The sequence below is a fragment of the Crocuta crocuta genome, unplaced genomic scaffold (assembly GCF_008692635.1).
Source record: "Crocuta crocuta isolate KB4526 unplaced genomic scaffold, BGI_CrCroc_1.0 scaffold102, whole genome shotgun sequence".
NCBI lineage: Eukaryota > Metazoa > Chordata > Mammalia > Carnivora > Hyaenidae > Crocuta > Crocuta crocuta.
Genome location: NW_027530019.1, coordinates 5,277,270 through 5,299,726, shown reverse-complemented (window position 1 = coordinate 5,299,726; position 22,457 = coordinate 5,277,270). Strand labels below are relative to the sequence as shown.

The 22,457-nt window shown below is 43.8% G+C and overlaps 1 protein-coding gene across 1 annotated transcript in view; it reads right to left on the bottom strand.

The window, feature by feature from the left end:
- SHC4 (SHC adaptor protein 4) overlaps window positions 1–21,994 on the bottom strand; it is a 129,566-nt gene extending 107,572 nt beyond the window's left edge. The window contains exon 1 of the mRNA XM_077764324.1: window positions 21,407–21,994. Within this exon, the coding sequence (XP_077620450.1) occupies window positions 21,407–21,994 (588 nt within the window). The remainder of the gene's footprint in view (window positions 1–21,406) is intronic.
- Window positions 21,995–22,457: the final 463 nt, after the last annotated feature.

The window sequence follows — 22,457 nt, the reverse complement described above, 5'->3', positions numbered from 1 at the left end:
AAATCTTAGATAGCAGTATATATATATATAACTAATATATATATAACTAAATTACTATTAAAAACTATAAGTATCATGAAATTAAGTATTACTGGAAAAAGGCCAATGTTTTTGTCATCAGTTGTCATACTTAGTCAAACATGATGTCCACAGTAGGAGCATTTGTATATGTGGCTTTAGTCTTTCCAGCTATCTAGGATTATAAGCATGCCGAGTGCATGGTCATGTTTAGAGGCCATGGTGGCCAAAGAACCTCATTCATACTATCCTTTTCCCCCAAGTCACAGCACTCAAGTCCTCCATGAATGGTCAGTTGTTCTGCTATGCTGAAACCACAACTTCCATTAGTCAGTCTCCCACATGACGCTAAACTGCTGAATGACGTCGTACTAGTTTTCAGCTTTTATGGTGTCTCCGAAAAAGAAGCAGCCGCCAACAATATGCCTTTGCAGAATTGCAGCCCAAATGTTAATCATCTCTCATGACACTTCTTTTTACTTGAAACACAAGGGTTTTACTTGAAACACTAGCTCAAGCCAGTGAATTCTGACTCCTGATACTATGACTAAAAGGATATGAGTTTTTGAAAATTTAGAGATTATCCATTCAAACTCCTCTACTTTTGAATGGATAAAAAATTAAGTGGCTTATCTGATGTCACTCAGCATTTAAAGGGCAGGCAGAGTAGAGTCCACTAAAGACACAAAACAAATTTGGAAACATATAAAGAGAAGCAGATGAGTGTGATACGGTGGAAGTCAAGGACACACAGAGTTTCTTGGAGAAAGAGACTGTTAACTGAATGCAGGGCAGTGAAGATGACCAACAGGCTAAGAGGCTGAAAAACGTCCACTAGAATTTGCAAACTGTTGGCTTTAATTGTTGGCTTCAGTTGATCAATATCAGTAAAGTAGAGGAGTAGAGGGCAGAGAGCAGGGGATTGAGAGGGTGATACAGAGGGGAGGAAGTAAACCAGAAAGCATAATGCTTTTGTTTTTTTGTTTTTGTTTTTGTTTTTTGCTTTGAGAACTTTATATTTTAACAAAAGAGGAGAGATATGCTAAGGAGAGGAAGTTATTTAAAAAATGGGACAGACGTGAGCATGCTCATTTGATAGAAAGGTTGACAATAACAGGAGGGCGGAAGAGGATGCAAGATCACGGCCCCCGGGGAAACAGAAGTGGAGACTGTCCGTGAAATGTGTAAGTCCTGATTCAAATAAGTTCTTATAATAATGAGTCAGATTCTCCCAAGTGCCTGAATCAAACAGCTTTCAAAGTTGGAAGAAACATTTGCCCTTTTCATATGTCTGGCTACTATTTGGGGATTCTTAAATATTCTTATAGCCTCCCAGGACTGAGCCTATGTTTGTATAAATGGAAATGCTGTTAGGATGGACAGCACAAGCCTATGATTTCAGTTAACTGTAGGCTTGCTTCAGAATCAAATCTCAGAGGTATAGCGAAGAGAACTAGAAAGGGATGACCAGCTAAAGTCAATCTTTTTTACAGGAACAAAGCCCTAGACTCACAAAGCCTTTGCACTGGAAAAAACTATTTGCCCCATCCTCTTATTTTCAAAGCATTTGAAAGACTTGAATAGGGTCATGCAACATCACAAAACTCTAAACAGGTACAGAAATTCGCAAATCTGTTAGCTCTATCACACACATCAAGCTCCCAACAAATTCTAACATCGATTTTTGAACTAAACTCAAATAATGCCTTTAGAAAAGTAACACCTTCAGAAAGCAACTCAAATAGAAATTCAGATTCAATTCAATGCTGATTTTATAGCTTGTACTCTTTTTTAAAAAACCTCAGCATCTTGAGCTGAAGAGGAAGAAAAAAGTGCAAGAAGACCTCTGTTTTCCTTTAAAGTCCATTAACATGAGGTGAATTATTAGTACGATTGGTTATTACATTAAGTAATGGCTTTCTGTAGGGTGCCTGGCTGACTCAGTCAGTAGAACATGCGTTTCTTGATCTCAGGGTTGTGAGTTTGAGCATCATGTCAGATGGGGAGAATACTTAAAAATAAAATCTTTTTTTTTTTTTTTAAAGTAATGACTTTCTACAAGGATATAGAGTTCAATTTATCTATGAAAAGGACAGGAATGTGAAGATTCTAGGGGCAGGGAGAGTCAAGTGGTTATAGCTGATAATGAGGAGTCTAGTTCAGATTTGAGGTTCTCATGGAAATCAAGAAGTTTCTTTCCTTCCCTAGCCACTGATTATATTTCAAACTTAAAAACCATTGCCCTAAATACCCCTGACCAATGGCATTCATGAGTACACAAACGGAAACCAAGAAGAGTAGGTGCTACCATGCAGATGGCTCTAGGCTAGCCATTCCCAAAGTACCTGAAGAGGGTCTCTGTTCATAGCATCATTTCCTTTAACATTCTTCTGAAATCCCACATCCTCCAGAAAGTCTTCTGATGCTCCCACTGAAGAGCTGGATGCACAATTCAACCATTACCAACAACCCTCCTTTTCAACAGTCTGAGCCTATAAACTTTGAAATGGTCCAGGGAGGGGATGAGTAAAGCTCTGCACAGCTCTGAGTATAACACTGCATCATGACCTGCCTTTCTCTCACCCATTTAAAACATGAGCTCCTAGGATGCATGTCCTCAATGCAGGCAGAGACTCTGGGTTGCCTATCTATNCGTCAGGTAGGATTTCACGGAAAGCTACTTATAATGCAGCTAGAAGGTGCCCCATTTTTTGTCTTTGCCCTTCCTTCTTCCTGCTGCCCGGAAAACGTTCCAATGGCTGTGCCACAACCTTGAGTTAACCTGAGAATGGAAGGCATGGGTTAGGGAGGGCAAACACATGGAGGGAAGGACCCTGGGTTATTGATGACTATGGGACCACTATGCGGTCCTGGCCTACCTACCCATGGACTTTTTTACATGAGTGGAAAAAAAGCCTCTATCTTGTTTAAACCCCAGTTATTTGAGCCTTTGTGATAACCTAATCCTAAAAGATACAGAGGCCTTTTAACCTATGCTTTGTAGATGGCATTCGAGGAGTCTGGGTTCCTCTGCAGTTCACTTCCTACCAAGTGAGAGCTCGGGGAACAGGTTTTAGACTAGAATCAGTTCAATAGATCTTCAGCAGATTTTCCTACGTACCAGAAAAGTAACATTCAATCCCTATTATACGAACTTATAGCTTATAAATAACACCTTAAATGGCAAGAATACAGAAGCAAGTGACCAAAGAGATTTTTTCTAATTAGGCCAGGGGTGCCTGGGTGGCTCAGTCATTTAAGCATCTGAATCTCGATCTCGGCTCAGGTCATGAATCTCACAGTTTGTGAGACTGAGCTCCATGTCTGGCTCAGTGTTGACAGTGCAGAGCTTGTTTGTGATTCTCTTTCTCTCCCTCTCGGTCTCTCTGCCTCTCCCCCACATTTGTGCGTGCACGCACACACACGGGCACATGCTATCTCTCTCAGAATAAATACATAAATAAGCATTTTTAAAAAATTAAGTCAAACGCTAAAGCTTATGCTTGTGTTTTTCTCTTAGGAGTGCATCTCGGTCCTTCATTCAGAGCCCATTTGCTCTTGATTCAGATACAGTGTTAACAGGTCGTCCTCTTAGGAGGCCAGAAACTCAAACTGAAATGCTGTGTTCTCCTAAAGACAGGGTACCTGTCAAGAGCAAATAGTGCCAGCTGACTGGACCCAAGGAATCTGAAAAATTGTGGATATACAGACATATAGATTCAAAAAGCTCAGCCGTTTGGAGACACAGTGTGCTAGCACAACTAGCTCATCACAGTTCTCAGCTCCTGTGGGTATGTTCTGGGTCCTAGTACAGCCCCAGGACTATTCCACTTGAGCTTGGCCCAGTGACAGAGAAGTGATAGCACCATGACTATTAGAATGAAGACTCCTTTTCCATCAGAAGAAAAAAGTGATTACATTCCAATCTGTACCCTCTCACAGGTGTAAACCCATGAAAGTTCAAAACACATGTCCATGCAAAAACTATGCATGACTGCTCATTGCAGCATCATTCATAATAGCCAAAAAGTGAAAACAACCCAAATGTCTATCAACAGATGAATGGGTCAACAAAACATGGTGTACTCATACAATGGGAAATTATTCAGCCATAAAAAGGGATGCAGTACTGATGCATGCTACAACATGGAAGAATTCTGAAAATACTTTGCTAAGTCAAAAGAAGCCAGGCACAAAGGACCACCTATTACGTGATTCTGTTTATAGGAAATATCTAAAGTAGGCAAATCCGCAGAGACAGAAAGTAGATTCATGGCTGCCAGGGGCTGGGGGTCAGGGGTAGGGAGCTTACAGGTACCTCGCTTCTTTTTGGAGTGATAAAACATATTATAAAATCTGATAGTGGTTATGGTTGTACAATTTTTTATTATACTACAAACCACTGAACTGTATCCTTAAAGTGTTAATTTTATGGTATGCAAATTCCCAATAAAACTATAACAAAAAAATAAACCACAGATCTGGAGGGAAACATCTGGCATTTCCCCCTCAAAAAAACATTTTTTTATTCAGTTATCAACCATCTCTAAAGAAAAAGGAGCATATAGTCTTCATTATGCAGAGGTTTCCACGTAAAGCATTTTGAGTTTTAGAGGATTGACTTCTAAAGGGAGAAGCTTCAGTTATCTGAAAAAGTCCATGATTTCCTGGTGATGTCAACTAAATGAGTTGACTGTATCAGGACTCCAACCGGTGGGTGTTGACAGTGTCTGTGGGCACCTCATTCAGAAGAAACAGCCCCCCTCTTAACTCACTTGAACAGTTGGGCGATGACTCACAGACTTTCTGTCCTTTCCCTCCCACAGGGTTGCTCAGTGAGTGTAGGAAGCATTAACTCACTAGCAGGTGAGCCACCTCGGAGCCTTTCTGGAAGTCAGCGGGGTATAAATCATAATAAAAATATGACTCGCGAGTGTGCACATTATGCTTTCTGGAGCCCTCTGGGATCAATCCTCGCACCCTGCCAGGACCCAAGAGCCTCCCACAGCCACGCCCAGGTCCTACGTCATCCTTCCTGTTCTTTCTTCCTCCATTCCCCCCTCTTCCTCCTTCTTTTCTCAGGTAATAGCATCCTTAGGAAATCGGATTCTTATATTTCACAAAGGGAGACTTGGAAGTTTGCCACACATCCCTGGCAAGAATCCCTTTCATTTGCTCCATGTTGGGGTTCGCTGCATGGNGACATCTTTATTGCTCTCCGTGCACACTCTGCACACGCCCTCCTCAACTCATTCCCACCCATGGACTAGGCACAGCGATACGGTGCTCGCAGTCTCAGTCTTCATTTCCGCAGAATTTTGCAACTTGTTACTGCTCATCATAAAAGATAAAGAATGTAAGATCTGCTGATGAATAAAGGTTTCTTTGTTTTTGAGTGAATAGCTTATAGCTACTCCAGATGGGTTAACATATTTTTTTAAAAACTCGTCTCTGTATTTAAAGGGATTAAAAAGAGAGACTTGAAATAACTTAGACGGGTCCTGAAAGTCCAGCATTATGTAGACAGCCATGTGTTGGCTCCCATAAGCTGTCTATGCATGATGTATATGTTAGGGACTCGGGGGTGGGAAGAGTACAGAGGTACTCTGAAAAGTTTTAGACGTTTATTCCAAACTTTCAGGACCTCCAAGATATTTTCTTTTCAAATCAAAAATTCTTTCCAAGTCTGTCTTCATTTAGCCAAAATAAGTATCTTTAACATCATTTCAGAAAGCAAAAGAAAACCAGCACAAAAATAGATGAGCCTCTGGTCAAGGTACTCCCTCCACCCTGCCCCCCCTCCCCAAAGGCTTCTTTCTTGGCTGAAGTACCGGCCTCCTGCTCTCCAGCAAAGCCCCTTGGTTCCGGTTCCGGTTCCGTGGGCAGGAGAGAACAGACCCTGCCTGCCCAGGGGATATTCTTCCACAGTCGGCACCTTCTCCCATCTGTTCAAGGGACACCACATACAACTAGTTTGACTTGTAGAAGATGAATTAAAGTTGAATGGTGAACAAGACATAAAGACTTTTAAAAAATACCATCCTTTCTAGCCTTACAGAATCTCGTCAGTACACTATAATGTCAGTAAAGATTCACACTAGAATTTTCTTTAATTCCAGCATTACTATCTAAGAGAAATACATCAGACAAAACTATAGGCTTTGCTTTCTAAAACAATACGCACATTTACCTTTTCAAATACACACTCATATACTGGGTGTAGTTGCAGCAGGATGGCTAGTCTTACTTAAGACCCTCCTCCTTTGCTGGGGAAATGGCCTGTCCGGATGGATGCCAGCATCTCCAGCTACACAAGAAATGGAAGAGCATGCTCCTAGACTGAGGACCAGGATCCCATCGTATTGGGAGCCCCCACCTCCAGCTTTGTAACAGTGAGGAGAGCAGCTGAGAAACGGAAGACAGCAAGCTGAAACAGCACAGTGAAGATGAAGCTTTCCTCCCAGGGTCAGGAAGTCAGGGAATTGTCTCTGAACAAAGGAGTGGCCAGAGTGTGGCCTTTTCTCTGGGACACTGTGTTGTTCCTGGGGCGGGTGGGGAGAGGGGGGATCAGCACATAGTGACATGTGGAGGTCCCCCCATCTACTAGTCACGGGGAGAAAAGCATGTTGCAGAATGGTGTGCACGCTATAATCTTCACCTGCATCAACAAGTATGTTTATGTGTATATATAAATATGCAATTCTTGGGGAGCCTGGGTGGCTCGGTAGGTTAAGCATCCAACTTTACATTTTGGCTCAGGTCATGATTTCAGGGTTCATGGATTCAAGCCCCACAGTAGGCTCTGTGTTGGCAGTGTGGAGCCTGCTTAAGATTCTTTCTCTCTCTCTCTCTTCCCCTTCCCAGCTCTCTCTCTCTTTCATAGTAAATAAATAAACTTCAAAAGATAATAATAATAATTTTAAATATGCAATGCTTAGGAAGAATTCTGAAAGAATACAAAATAAACTGTCAATATTGGTAATTACCCTAGAAAAGGGACATTCACCTTCTATCTTCTGCATTGTCTGAATTTTTACCAAAATAAGTATGTATTACTTTGACATTTCAGAAAATAACAATAAAGAAAATTAGATTGAACAAAAAGAGTTCAGAAAAGTTAGTCTTCATTACTCTTCCTCATTTTTGTTTTGTTTTGTTTTTTTATTTATTTCTAGGAGAGAGAGAGAGACAGCATGAGCGGGGGGGGTCAGAGAGAGAGGGAGTCACAGACTGAAACAGGCTCCAGGCTCTGGGCCAGCAGTCAGCACAGAGCCCGACGCGGAGCTCGAACCCACGAAACGTGAGATCATGACCTAAGCGAAAGTCGGACGCTTAACCGACTAAGCCACCCAGGCGCCCCTCTTCCTCCTTATTGTATTAAAATTTTTTTATTTTTTTTATTTGAGATAGAGAGATAAAGTGGGGGAGAGGGACAGAGAGAGAGAGAGAGAGAGAGGGAGAGAATCTAAAGCAGGCTCCACGCTCAGTGCAGAGCCTGATGTGGGGCTTGATCCCACAACCCTGGGATCATGACCTGCGCTAAAATCAAGAGTTGGATGCTAACCAGCTGGGCCACCCAGGCCCTAATTACTGTTTTATCATAAAGAATACAGATCAGGACCTGCCAGGTGAAGAGACACATAGGGGAGGGTTTGGGAGTATGTCCACCACAGAGCTTCTGTGGCTTTTCTTAGTGAAATTAGGGCATGTCACCCTCCTGGCACATCGATGTGTTTACCAACCAGGAAGCTCTCCTGAGCCTCAGTGTTTAAAGGTTTTATTGGGGCTTCACTCTGTAAGCACAATTGATTGAATCACTGGCCATGTATTTGAACTTACTCTCCAGCCCCCCTCCTCCAACCTCCCATCTCTGGAGACTGGACTGATACCACAGGGCTCAGAGCCCCAACCCTGTCACCACATGATTGATCTTTCGGGCATGACCAGCCCCATCCTGAAGCTCTAGGGGCCCACCATAAGTCACCTCGTTAGCATAAACTCTGGTGTGCTTGAAGAGGGGTTCATGAATAATGAAGATACTTCTATCATTTGGGAAATTACAGAAGTCTTAGAATAGACATGCCAGGAACCTGGGACAAAGATCAGGCAAATTCATGATTATACAGTAAGTGTTTATTCAGATCTTTTGCCTGTTTTTTAAACTGGGTTGTTTATTTTCTTATTGCTGAGTGTTAAGTGTTCTCCAAGCATGCAGCTTCTCTTTTCTCGCCCTTAGCGCTTCCCTTATTGTACTTAAAAAAAAATACAAATCAGAGAACAATCTCATTCACCCGGATCTGGTGGCCTGTGCACCCCCAGAAGTGCTGGGTAAATAAGAGCTAAGACATAGCCATTCTGGTGAGTAGAGCATCTTTTTGCTGAGTGTATTTCCACTAGCAAGTGTTATTGCACCTGAGAAAGATATGTACTTTTTACATGAAAACAAAAGCTATAGACAACAAATTCGATCTGCCCTTGGAACAAACTTTATCCTGTTTGTTTATGTTTCCAAAATGCTACAGAGATGCAAAGGGAACCGTATAAAATGCAGACTATTATTAAGAAAAACATAAAACAGGGGGTCTTCACCGCATTGTAAGCTGGCAGTAATGTTGACGCCAGTGGGGGTAACTCAAACCTTCACATGTTTTTGGTTTTCTTTATAAAGAGAAGGGTTTAGGCCATACATGAGTTTCTAAATTTAAACCTCCATCCCCAGAGATTGTCTTCTAGTTGCTGATTCTGTTTCATCTCCTGAAAACAGGGTCGTGAATAGGATTCTGCAGGGGTCAGGAGACCTGTTGTATTCCCAGGTGTTTTTATTCTCTAGTTTGCCTTGGCACACTCTCTATACATCGTTTTCCCTGATATATACATACTCTCCCATTTGAAGAGTTAAGTACAAAAGTATTCATTAAATGCTGTCTGCTCTTCAAGGGCAAGATGTTGTTGTCAAGTTTAGTAGAAAAAAAAAGTAGAATGTAAAACATGCTCGTTGTGATGACAAAGTTGGAAATGCATCCTGAGACACATCAACAAACCGAGATGCTGAATTGTTAGCACACTATACGACAACAGAACTCTGCTAACTGCTTGACACTCAGCCAACTTGCCACAGCCCGTAGATGTGCCCACGCCCTCTGCTGCTACCCTGTGGACTGTAGACTCCCTGAGACCCCAGGTGTGTTTGAGCCACCCCTGTATACAGCAGTTGTAACTGCCATTGACATCACATCATTTAAATAGATATTAAACAAACTGAAAATATGAGTTTAGATTTTTTTAGTTTCTGGGGTGCCTGGGTAGATCAGTCAGTTAAGAGTCTGACTCTTGGTTTCAGCTCAAGTCATGATCTCACGGTTCATGGGTTTGAGCCCCACACCAGGCTCTGCACTGGCAGCAAAGAGCCTGATTGGTATTCTCTCTCTCCCTCTCTCTCTCTCTCTGCCCCTCCTCCACTCACACTGTCTCTGTTTCTCACAAAATAAATAAATAAACTTTTAAAAAACATAGTTATTTCTAGGAAAATTAAGTCACAAATTTTGGGAAGATTTTATGAAGGCAAGTTGCCTTAAAATAAAGCCAAACTACATGTGGATAAAACAACTCTAAAATATTTTAAAAATCAAACGTCTATACTCAGTCTGCTTTGAACATCTCTCTAACAGCTCGTAACAGCTCGTAACACTTCAAAGACACTGAAAGGAATGTAAATGAGGAACTATGGGTAGAATTTATACAAGAACAATGAAAGGGGTATTAAACACTGAATCTGTAAAACTGGGAGAAAAGGCATAGAGTCTACAACACAAATGTACATTTACATGCATTTCACTGAACCATCAAAAGTGCAGGTGAAACATTACACTGATGCACCAAAGTATTTTCTACACGAATATATCATTTTCCACCTTACCATGATCATTCATCTCCTAGTTTCAACCAAAAGCTGTAACAGCAGCATTTCACAAAGCGTGTTTCACGAAATAGTAGTTCCATAAGAAGCTGGTCAATAAGTTTTAAAATGCTACCTACTTCGGGGGCCTGGGCGGCTCAGTCATGATATCACCATCTGTGAGTTCGAGACCCGCGTCAGGGTCTGTGGACAGTTCAGAGCCTGGAGCTGGCTTCAGATTCTGTCTCCCTGTCTCTCTGCCCCTCCCCCACTCAAGCTCTGTCTCTAAAAAATGAATAAATGTTAAAAAAACATTTTTTAAATGCTACCTACTCTAGTCCTCACCTTAGAAACCGCAGTAGGGATGGGGGGAAATGGATGTGTATAAGAAATGTCATAAAGGTGGGATCGACAGGGCTTGATAACTGAAGGTTGTGTGGAGTGTGACAGTGAGTGACATAGAAGTGCCTCAGACTTCTGGCTTGGACGACTGGGAGATGCCACTCACTGACAGGGCAAGAGGAGAGAGTGTAGATGCGGGGTATCCAGTGGTGTATTTGGTCTGCAGTAGTTGAATTGAATATCTTAGTGAAGAGGGGTGTAAGAAAATCAAATGCCAAACCTGTGATCTTTCAGTTCTCATATTCCTTCACAGATTCTATGACTACTTCACAGATTTGAACATTGTGCTGTCCATCATCTTTCCCCTCAAAATTCCGCCACCTCTCCCTAGATGACCTGGTCCTCTCTCCATCCTGCTCCTCACGCTGCTAGTTCTGTCACCAATGTCTTTTCTTCCTCCCTCTCCACACCTTATGTAAACGCTGCATCCCAAAGCCCTCTTTCATCTGCACTCTCCCTTCCGTAGGCTTGTCTATTCCCTCAGCCTTGATGACAACAGCAACAAAAATAATTTCTCCTCAGTCCTAACTATTCTATTTTCTGCTGGAGATGTCCACCTGGAAGCTTTGAGGCCACCTTGAATGCATCACATGCAGAATGGAACTCACCCTTCACTCCCAAACCCTTCCTGCCTCTCCCCTTCTTCCTTTAACAGGTCTCACATCTGCCCTCACTCCTCTGCCACTGCCTCTGCTCGCACCTCGCTTCTCCCTAGACCTCCCTTTCCCCAGTCTCCCTCTTCCTGGATCCTCTCTGAGTACTGTACCCATATGATCTCTCTAACACATAGCTCTGAGATCATGGGGGAAGGGGAGGGGGAAAAAAGTTACAAACAGAGAGGGAGGGAGGCAAACCATAAGGGACTCTTAATGACAGAGAACAAACTGAGGATTGATGGGGGGTAGAGGAGAAGGGAAAATGGGAGATGAGCATTGAGAAGAGCACTTGTTGGGAAGAGCACTGGGTGTTGTATGGGAGCTAATTTGACAATAAATTACATTAAAAAATAAATTAAAAAAAATAAAACATAGCTCTGAATTTGTCGAAGTTCTGAGTTTATCCTTAGGCTACTAAAAAAAAATATTCAACGGTTTTCTGTTGGAAAACCCAACCTTTCAGATACTATACACATTTACTATAGGCTCAGTCTATCTTATTTTCCCACTGATCTTCAACATATACCTCACACACTGTCCAACCAAGTCAAATCACTCACCATTCCCCAAACACGTCCTCTGTTTTCCCACCTCCATGCCTTCCCACTTGTCATTCTTTTTGCCTTGAATGCTCTTCCTGCATCTCTGCCCATGGAAACTCTACCTGTTTTGCAAGATTCAATTAAGATGGCTCCTCCATTCTGAAAGCTTCTCTAATCATCATCCCCTTTCCTCCGTGATATCCCATGTGCTTGACTTGGATCACCTTGACATCATGTATTATGTATTGCCTTACGTTACAGTAATTTGTGTGGACATCTTTGCTCCCTTTTCATACTGTAATCTCCTCATGCAAGAACTATGTCTTACTCATCATGGTCGTGAAAAAAGCACTGACCTGGGAGTCAGGAGACTTGAATTTTAGTCCATGCTAGAGCATGAGCCCGGTGACCTTGGGTAAGTTAACTCACTGTGAAATAGAACTTTGTAGTCAATGTATCAGTCTGAGTCCTGAGTCCTGAGTCCAGAATTAAAGGCGTCCTGCTGAGAGGAGAAGGGAGGGGCAGTGCCTTTCAAGGAGCTGGATTTGTTACTAGGTTAAAAAAAAATATGTCTGAATTATATATTTCACCATTTCCTAATGAATGATTCATATAAATTATTATCTGATGACACTGAGGGAGAAAATCCAATTTCTGGGGTTGTCCTTATAGCACATGGTCTTTTTCCTCAAGCTGCTTGCTTTCTGGCACTTCTTCACCTCTAACTAAAGGAAATTTCCAACTCCAAGACAGGCTCTGTTCTTACAATTTACTGGTAAGTTACTTGTTAAAACTGTTAATACAGGGTGGCTCGGTTGGTTAAGTGTTCAGCTTCGGCTCAGGTCATGATCTTGCCATTCCTGAGTTCAAGACCTTCATTGGGCTCTGTGCTGACAGCTCATGCCTGGAGCCTGCTTCGGATTCTGTGTCTCCCCCTCTCTCTCTCCCCCTCCCCCACTTAAGCTCTGGCTCTTTCTCTCCCAAAAATAAATAAACATTAAAAAATTTTTTTTAAACCTGTTAATGCATTTCCATGTGGAAATGAAGGTACCAATACTGGTAGAATACCATGGTTAGGAAACCAAGCTAGCCTGTAAATGCCATTTAGCCCAGAGTGCACTGAGTCAGGGTCAAGTCTGCTACAACATACCTGGTCCCTGGCTGACCTGCCTCTCTCATTCCCACGCCTTGAGATCCTGGTGTGGAAGCCATAGGTATACTGGATGGGTGGCAGTGAGGAAGTTACCTATAACTTTTAGAGAATTTGTGCAATTAAAAGAGAAGAAAGAAGGAAACTTGAGAAAATTAGAAGTAGGTTAGGTTAGATTTGTCAAAAGCTAAACGACTAATCAACTGTTTATTCTTCCATATCCTATTACCTCCTAATGCACATCGCAGGGTCATGTTCTTCAACCACTGCCTCAGAGCTGCTCAGCTGGCCCCTACTATGTGACAAGCTCTGTACTAAGCTATATATATATATTTTTTTTTTTTCATTTATTCCTCTCCCTCACCATAGGAGAAAGCTTATCAGCTTTTATTGTTATGTCTCTGGAAAAATTCATTGTCCCAAACAACTGATATACAAACTAACTTTTGACCCACGATGTCTTCATAAAATAGGGACGGCCTGTACCAGGCCTGGGGCCCCACTATCTTTAATAGATAATGATAGATAATGATGGGCAAAGGCTCTGTGAGTTGGGAAGGCACGGTAGCTCTTGTGCGCTCACCCAGCCCCCTGGACTCTGTCCCATCACATAGAGAAGTCCTGGTGCATTGCCCAAGAAGAAGACCTTCTCAGCTTCTCTCCAGATATTCCAAATTGGAAAATGAAAGACAAAGGGCTTAGGAGTATCTTTCCATTCAGGTGCCACAGGAGGGTATGCACCCTCAGGGGCAGACAGGTAAGATAAGTGAGTGAAACTGGGTGGGACTGTGGCTCCTTGGCCAGCCTTGGCCATCTGCTGACACATGGGATGGCTGGCCCAGGGCTGCCAGCTCTTCTGAGAAACCAGATATCCAGAGTTTAATATGGAACTTTTTAAATTTTGACAACTAATAAAAAAGGCACTTTTTTCTAATTTGACCAAACAAAACGTGTATTTAAACTGTTGGTTTATGAGTTCTGTGTTCTAGATTCTTTTCTGGGTAGGACACTACCTGTACTATGCATTCTTTCCTCTCTCTCTCTCTCCTTTCCTCCCCTCTGTCCCTCAATCCCATCAGCTTTCCACACATAGTATTTTTTCCAACTGCTCCCAAGAACCTTTAGCTTCATTTCCCATCAGAACTCTTGGCTGCCAGTGTCTGACCCTGACAAATGAGAGCAGTTCTTTAAACTTCATTCCAGCTTTGTCCACCTCTACGTGTGAGCTGTGCTTTCCTTTAGTGCCCTTTGGCTGTGCCTTCCCTCCATCAGCACCCCTTTTGGTTGCTAGTTGCTTCTGGATTTCCCATTCACTTGCTTCAGCCATCTGTCTTCCCTGTCCTTTGGGGGCAGTGATGGGAAGAGGGTGGATATTCATACCAGTGGGTCTCTGAACATTATGGGCCCCCAAGCTGCATTCTGGCCAAGCCACGGGGACATGGCAAGGCTTGCCCAGGGGAATGGCTGGAGGGGCAGCCAGGGAGGCTGGATCCTCAGCAAGGGGCTCTCAGAATGGGTAAGGACTCTGGTGTGCACATGGAGATCTAGACACAGGAGTGCCTTCTGTCTTTAGGAGACTATCAATATTCTAAACAATGAACTGAAGCTCAGAGCCATTTCCTCATTTAGAGGTGCAAAATAAGACCCTCGATTCACTATGTGATCCTGGTGAGAGGCTGGGAGAAGAATTATGCCGAAATTGAAATTATTTCCACCCAAGCAAGAAAGGGCTTCGTGTCAGATTTCACATGATTTTTAAAATATATTTTTAATGACATTTCTTGTACACACCTGAGTTTATGGTTACAAATTTATACTTATTTGTCATCATGGCTATGATATCAATAAATTTCATGATTTCAACCAATGTTCTCAGTCAAAAATCTAATTCCCAGAGGCCTCCTTACTTTTCCAAATACCTGCTTGCTAAACTTTCCTGTCTCAGATATAATCTCTTCATATAATGTCCATTTGTGGGCAGCACTAAGGCCTATATCTTTTGGTGACCACAGTCTTGATGCTTCAACACAAATCTGACCAGATCCCTCTCACTCTGCCTCTGCCACCCCCCAACCAAAATCTGAAGTTTGTATCATTTAGGAGAGAGAAAGAAACCCCAGGTACCTCATTTCCCTGCTGCTAGGGACGGGGGTGTGGAATGGCCTGGCCTCATGAGCTACGCGCATCATTTAGATCACTATTCTGATGGAACAGTCATACTGGGAAACAGAGTTGGTTCAATGAATCCGTGTGATAACATGGTATTGGCTTTAGAGTAATATGAAAATGGAAGTTAGGGGAGAAGCCATATTAGGGAAGTGACCTCCACAAGTTGTGGAAGATGAATTAATGGAAGCCAGTCCATGCACACTGTACAAGTCCTGGTCTACACCAACACGTTGTCATCCACAGGGACCTCCTCAAACACAAAGGTGAAAAATTGACAAAGCCAAGGCATTTTGGGCTCCTTGCTTTTTCCTTCTCATTGCTTTTTATGACAATTTTTTCTATTAGAAAAAAAAGTTTTCATTCCAGTCTTTTTTGTAGCATTGTAATCAATAGAGACATTTGGCATAGAACGTTTAGTTCAGGGAGTGAGGACAGGTGAAGCAAGATGGAGGTAAAAAAAAAAAAAGTTCTGTACACAGAACTGGGAGTTCTTGTCTGGGCTTACAACTAGCTGTGTGGGTTGGGGCAAGTTACTTCATATCTCTGAGCCTCCATTTCTTCAACTGTAAAATGAAGGTTTTGAACTTTGGGATCACTAAGCCTCTTTCTCCCAGTTAATGCTCCAGTGGTCAGGGATGGGCAAGGAGTGGACAGATCAAAGGATGTATGAGCGTTTAAAGGGAATAACAGGAACAATAGGTCAAATCTACCAAGATATTCTAAATTCCAGCAGGATCTACTTTTACATTCACTCTAAGAAAGAAACAGGAAAGAAAATATAACACCCTCAATGATAAATTGTCAGTTTTAGATGGAAATATTTCCTCCCACCGGTATTGCCTCCTTTTCAACCACCAATAACTCAGAAAAGAGAGAAATTAGCAGAGGTAGAAAGCCATCCTGTTACATGTGGGGGCTTGACCCACACCACTCAGGTCTGCCTTTATTTTGCATAAATCATGGGACTATCTCGTCAAGGGTTTCCCAGAGTTATAAATCTCCCTCTTTCAAGGTTCGGATTACTAGACTGTCTATGTGTGTGGTAGGGCCTTTTTTTCTTAGCACTTTTATCCGGAGAGAATCGAGAAGGGTTAACTCTTGCTGTTCCTACAGTCCTCGGGTTGGACACCAAGCCCTGGCCTGGCCTGACAGGCTAGACCATGTAAGCAATGATCCCAGTCACCATCATTCGTCCTGGCCTGCCCCCTGACCTGGCCTCCCCTCCACTCCTCCCTGAAATCCTACACCTGGATGCTTTCCCATGACATGACCCCTCTCACACTGCTCTATAGAACAGAGCATCTGTGCCCAGGACACCACTCTCAGCTTTTTTGGTGAAGCCAGCTTAGTGTTATTAAGAGAGTGCTAAGGACATTTCTTCTCTCTATTAACACAAAGGTGTTAAAAATTATTTCCTTTAGGAAACTGTCCTGAATCCATTTTCCAAGCAAAAGAGATTCTAACAGAAGGAGATTTCAGACCAGTTGGGAAAGGAGACCTGAAGTCTCAGGAACTTAGGCAGCATTTTGTTCAAATCTCTTTTTTAAATATGAGACAATGAGGCCCGAGGTGAAATGACTTACCTAAGGTCACACAGCCATTAATGCAGCCCTTGTAACTCCTATATCTGTCCCCTTCAGTGTGAAAGATATTAGGGCAGACAGAACATCGTAGTACCATGGGTTACATGTAGTCTAGACAATAGTCAATACTTGTCTACGGGCTCTGTAATAAACCATAATATTAGACAAGGGAGGATGGATGGTAAGAGTAGGCTGTGAGATTTACAAAGGAAGTAAAGAAAATTCTTCACATGAATTCATACTTGCACACAAAGCTGATGAGCCCAATACCCAAGAACACTTACATGGGCAAACACATTGCAATAAATGTTCTTGGGGGACTGTTATGGTTTGAGTTACAGACCCCTCAAAAATAAATTGAAGTCTTAACCCCCAGAATCTATGAATGTGACCTTATTTGGAAGCAGGTATAATCAAGTTAAGATGAGGTTATACTGGATTAGCGTGGGCTGGAATCCAATGACTGGTGTCTTTATAAGAAAAGGGGAATTTGGATGTGGTCACAGAGCCAAGGAAGCCATGTGAAGATGGGGGCAGAGATTGGAGTGATGCTTCTCAAAGCCAAGAAATGACAAAGATGGCGGGCCACCACCAGAAGCTGGAAGAGGCAAGGAAGGATCCTCTCCTAGAGACTTCAAAGAGAGCATGACCCTACCAATACCTTGATCTCAGACTTCAAGCCTCTAGAATTGTGAGAGAATAAATTTCTGCAGCATAAGCCACCTAGTTAGTGATACCTGTCACAGCAGTCGTAGGGAACTAATACAGTCTGGGGAAGTTGTTGGGGTGGGTTGGGTTGAAGTGAGGAGGATGAAATCATGCAAATCAATGCAACCAGGCAAGGTCTACAGCTCGGTCCTATAATAAAGCTGTCTGCCCAGTGTGGTCCTTCTTCTACAACACTCCATTCCACAAATTTCCAGGACTGCAAGGTGCAGTGAGAGGGTGGGAAGAAGAGCACTGGAGAGAAACAAAACGTGGTTTGAACCCTGTCTTATATTCACTTGGGTTGGAAAGTGTGGGGTAGAGAATGTACTTCTGAGGGCTTGGTGTCATCATTTGGAGAAGGGAGCCTCCCTTGGACAGCTATGGTCAGAACTACTGGCTGGGGGCGGCTCCCACCTGGTTGGTGTCTTTGCTTCTGCTTTATTTAGGCTATCAACAAAATTATAAGCAATTTGGGGGTTGGGAATGGGCAAGGTTTTAAATACCTCCCATATGAAGAGCAGAGCCCTGGAGTCATTAAATGGTGCCTGAGCGACCTACAGACCAATCCTCTCATTTCAGAGATAAGTCACGTTGTATATTTTCCACACTCACCACAGACTATGTTGGGCAATTGAGAGACCTTCAAGTGAACATTTGGTGATGGATAAAGTGACTTAGGAATGCCTCATAAAGAAATGGGACTAATCATATGGTAGGTACAAAAGTCACTATTTGGCACCATTGAACTCACTTCACTGCTTTGCTCAGACTGGGGTCTGGTTGTCCCATTTCTGGTGTGATATCTCTTAAAGAATAGTTTTCTGGCCTACTGTCCTTGAGAGATCTTCAGGGGTGGGGTGGGTAGGGTTCAAGGTCTGAGCTTAAATGAAAGTTACTCAAACATAGGTGCTCAGAATTCATAAAATGTTTTCAGCTGCACAACTGATTCTATATCATAAGACCAAAAGAAGAGTCCATTTTTAAAGGAAAGATATTTAACTCAAAGTCAAACCTAACTTAGAGTAGAAGGCAAATACAGTTCCTATTGTAAAGATAAAAGATGCAAGAAAACAAAACAAAGAATAGCTGTAACTCTGCCATTTCTCCCCAGAATGAATGAAATACCTTCCATTTCCACCCAAGCAATGACCTTTCTTGCTTTCCCTGTGTGTTTTTTTTTTTTTTTTTGCTTTCTAGCATTTATTACATATGACATATCATATTGGCTTATTTATTCAATCAGGGCCCATCTCCACTCACTAGAATGTGAGTCCCATGGAGGCTCTGACCTGGTCTCTTTTATTCACTGATGTATCCCCAGAGTCTAGAACAGTACCTATCACATACCTGGTTCACAGTATATACGTGTTGAATAAACAGGTGAATGAATAAAAAATAAGTTTGGGCAGGGAGAGGAGCAGTCACATGATATGGATGAGGAAGTTGATATGTGGCTACCTTTTGCCTACAAAAGTTGCCCCCATGTCCACTAGCCATCAAGAATCTCTCTCTCACTTCTCTGCTCTGATTCCATCATCACTAACCAACTTTTGACTTTAAACTTCCTATGTGCATCTTCCTACAGATGGGAATACAAGGATCACAATTCAGGTGCACTTGGTACAATAATTTTTAACTGTAAATTAATATGTTGGCACTTCATTTTTTTTAAATTGGTTCACATCTAAAAGAATACTGAGGAACAGGATCTCAACCAGGATGGAAACCTGTGTTGAAAAGAGCAAAGAATGGCACACAGGGGGCTTGAGTTTTAACTCTCCTTTTGACTCACCTGTGTGGCCTTATAAAAAATCACTTCTCTGGGCTTTAGTTTCCCCAAGAAGCATTGAACTTGGTGACTTCTGAGTCCCTACCAACTTTCAAAGTTAGGATTCTATAAAAATGAATAAAGTAGGCTCTTCCATGTATTTTGACTTCCTATGAGAAGTGATAACTGGTGTCTTATGTCACTGTCTATTGGCAACAGTGTGGGTCACTTGGGTCGGGGGGGGTGTGCCTTCCCTTGGGTCTGTTATCAGCACCATGAAAAGACAGATGATGTCCTCATTAAAAATCTAACATGTCAGTGGAATCACTCCCTAGGGAAAGTGGAGATCACACAGCAACTCCTTTCACATTCAAAATTGTACAGGTGTGTAGGTGTGGGGAGTGGAAGGTGGTACAAGAGGGAAGGCAAGGCAAGGCAGAGAGCAGAGGAGGTCTAGGTGATGGGAAGGCAGGTGCAGAGAACACAGGTTTGGGGTTGCTCATTTTCCCACTAGAGCCTGGCAGACACTTAGGTTGACAAATGAGAATGGGCGCATGAACTTCCAGTAGATACATGAAGCTATTTCCGTTATGAGCCGAGTCACTCTGGGGGAGGGCAAGAACTGAGTGTCCCATAAATTTATCTTCCTTAGAGGTTTTACTTATCCATTTGCCAACACTGTCCCAAGCCTGCTCTCTCTGTAACCCTTTTAGCATTCATTATCTGGCCTTCCTTGAGATCTTAATTGTCTATTTGTGATAGTTATTGGGTTATCTCTCAAATTTACACCTTCAGATCAGGCTTCCGACCTGAGTGCCGGTCTTATATGACTGTTTACCTACAAATTAATACCACTTATATGTCATTATTTTAAGCATAATATGTCAAAAGCAAAGTTAGCATGACCCCCTTCCCAACTCACTCTGTTTCTATCAATGACATCACTAATCCCATGAGGCTTAAATTTGGAGTTATTTTTCACTCCTCAAAACTTTTGCTCAACAATCACCCACAACCTCCATAAACAACAGTAACAAACTCACCAATCTACCCATTCTTCAAAAAATGTTCACTATTCTATTATTTGTATTATGAGCTGAAATGATCTGATCGATTGCCCAAGACTGTGGAGGCTTCTCTCAGAGGCTCTGGTCTTCATCTCCTTTTCCACACCTCCACCTGAATCCATGCCCCCACCCCTTCATGCCTAAACTCTCAGAGTTTCCTTCTGACTGGCCTCCTGATCTCTATTTTTCCCCCTGCTTCCATCCATCTCAAATAAATTAAGATTGATCCTTCGGGAAACACTTTCATCAAGTCACAGCTTGCCAACAAATCAAGCGAGGGTTCTTGGTTACCAATCACAGTATTTACAAACTCCTCCTTTGACATGTAAGAGCTTCAGGCAATTGCTTGCTCTTCCCCGAGCTACCCACAATCTCTATGTGTCTTTATTCAACTCACATTTGCTGGAGCACCATCTATGTGCCAGCACTGTCTGTGCCACCTGCCACCCTCCAGTATTCCCCACCTCCACGAAGCCCAGGTTATATGATCCTCTGCGGCAGCCACCACAGAGACACCTGCCTGCTAGACTGCTCACGTTCTTGCCCTGCCAGGAATCCCCTCCCTTCTGCCAATCCAGATCTGAGATCTCTTCCAAGACACACCTTCTCCTGAAGGTTTCTCTTGTGAGAGACTCCCAGACCACCACCTTTCCCTTTCTCTGAATTCCTTCAGCATCTGTGCACGAGATATCTATTTCTGAGCATTGTTCTCTTATTATTTCACATGCATTTGTTGGCCTCCTGGATTGAAATGTGGACTCTGGAAGAGCAGGGGCCAAATCTTCTTCTCTTCTTTTACCCACATCTGGAATGAGCCAGGGCAAATAGGAGACCAGGAAGGGCCCTGATTTTGCACACAGCTCATGGACAAGGCCCACTTGCCGCAGTGTAGGCAATAAAGGCAGAAGGGGGCGGCACCAAAGACCTAAGACTGGCTCCTAGCATAAGCACAGAGTCTCGGCCATATTTTGAGAGGTGCCTGTTAAATGCTGAGTTACATTTATAAAAATAATTCAAGTCCCTTACACATCATGCATTCCTCTAGCACAAAAATCTCTACTGAAATACGATGGCCGATAGAGCCTAGCAGATCTCAGTCACTAAACAGACTTGAAATTCTCGACTCTTCTTGGCCAGAATGCTAGGTCCAGGGGGGACAGGAAGGTGCCAGCTCCCTGTCTCTATCAGAAATTGTCCCTGCTCCTGGAAGCTACCTATACATTAGCATCGGTTCATGTCCTTGAACCAAAAGTTATCTGACTTCAAGACAAGCCAGATATTCCTAGGAAAGCCTGTAAGCCCAGCTCCCTTCCTCTCCTTGGTTGTCACACAAGGTCTTGTCCAAACCATGACCCCAGCCAGGGTGTGCAGCCCCTTGCCTAGAGCAGGGAAGATGCCCCTTTCCCCAGGAGTTCCTAGAAGGAGGACAGGGAGGGAGACAGACTTACCCTCACATAGTAGTTCATGCCCATCCCCAACAGGTGCTGCAGAAAGTGCCTGTCCTGCCTGCTCCCGGGGGTTGGCTCCCCAGGGCCAGGAAGGGGGCAGGCATCGGGAGTTAAGACAGCTGCCCTGTGCCCCACCAGGTCTGGTTGCGGCAGAGGTGCAGACCCAGCCCTATTTAGACTGGTTTCAGGGGAAGCTGGGCTGCTGGGTGCCGGGTCCTGGCTTTCCTGGAGCTTCAGCCGGGGCACCTCTTTGGTACCCAAGCAAAAGTTTTTCAGACTCAGCAAGGTGGCTGGGTTGGCCAGCTTCACGCTGGCCATGCGAGGGATCAAGGTGCACAGTGGGGTGGGGCTCTCCTGGGACGCCAAGGTGGCATCTTCAGCCGCCGGCAGGTGAGGTGCCAGGGTGGGGTAGGGAGGCGGCGCCGAGCCCTTGTTCCCCACCGAGCCTCCGGGGCTGCTTTCGTCCAAGGACGTGATGGACTCATTCCGAAAACGGCTGTACTTGGCCCTGTGCAGCATCCCGGGGTGCCCGAAGAGTCCTACATACAGCACAAGTCCTGCCAGGCTGTCCTGACCGCGTTTTCGCATAGCCTTGGCAGTGCTGAAACAGGATACTGTTGCATAAATCGCCTCTTCGTCTGCTAGATAAACGGCACGGAAAGCAAACGCCTCAACGCCCCGTGCAACTCGCGGCAGCCACCTCTCCAACTCTGCTCTCGCCCTCGCCCACCTCGGCTCCCGGGCCCTTCTGGGTGACAGCCCGGGGGGCGGGGGGCGGGTGGGGAGGAGATAACGCCTCCCCAGATGATTTCAGTCCCTCCCTGGCCCTAGCGGCAGCACTCGGTGTTCTCGCCTTGGATTCCTTGCTGGGAAAGCCTGGACCAGGCTCGCGGCGGCAGGGATCGCTCACCGCCAACTCTCAGGCACCGAACCGGGCCGAACACGGGCCAGTCCGTCCCGCCGCATCGCCGACGAGCGGTGCAGGAGTCCTGCAGAAATATTTAGCGCCCCCCACGCCCAGCCTTCCCTTCTGCACACAGGAACTTTCAAA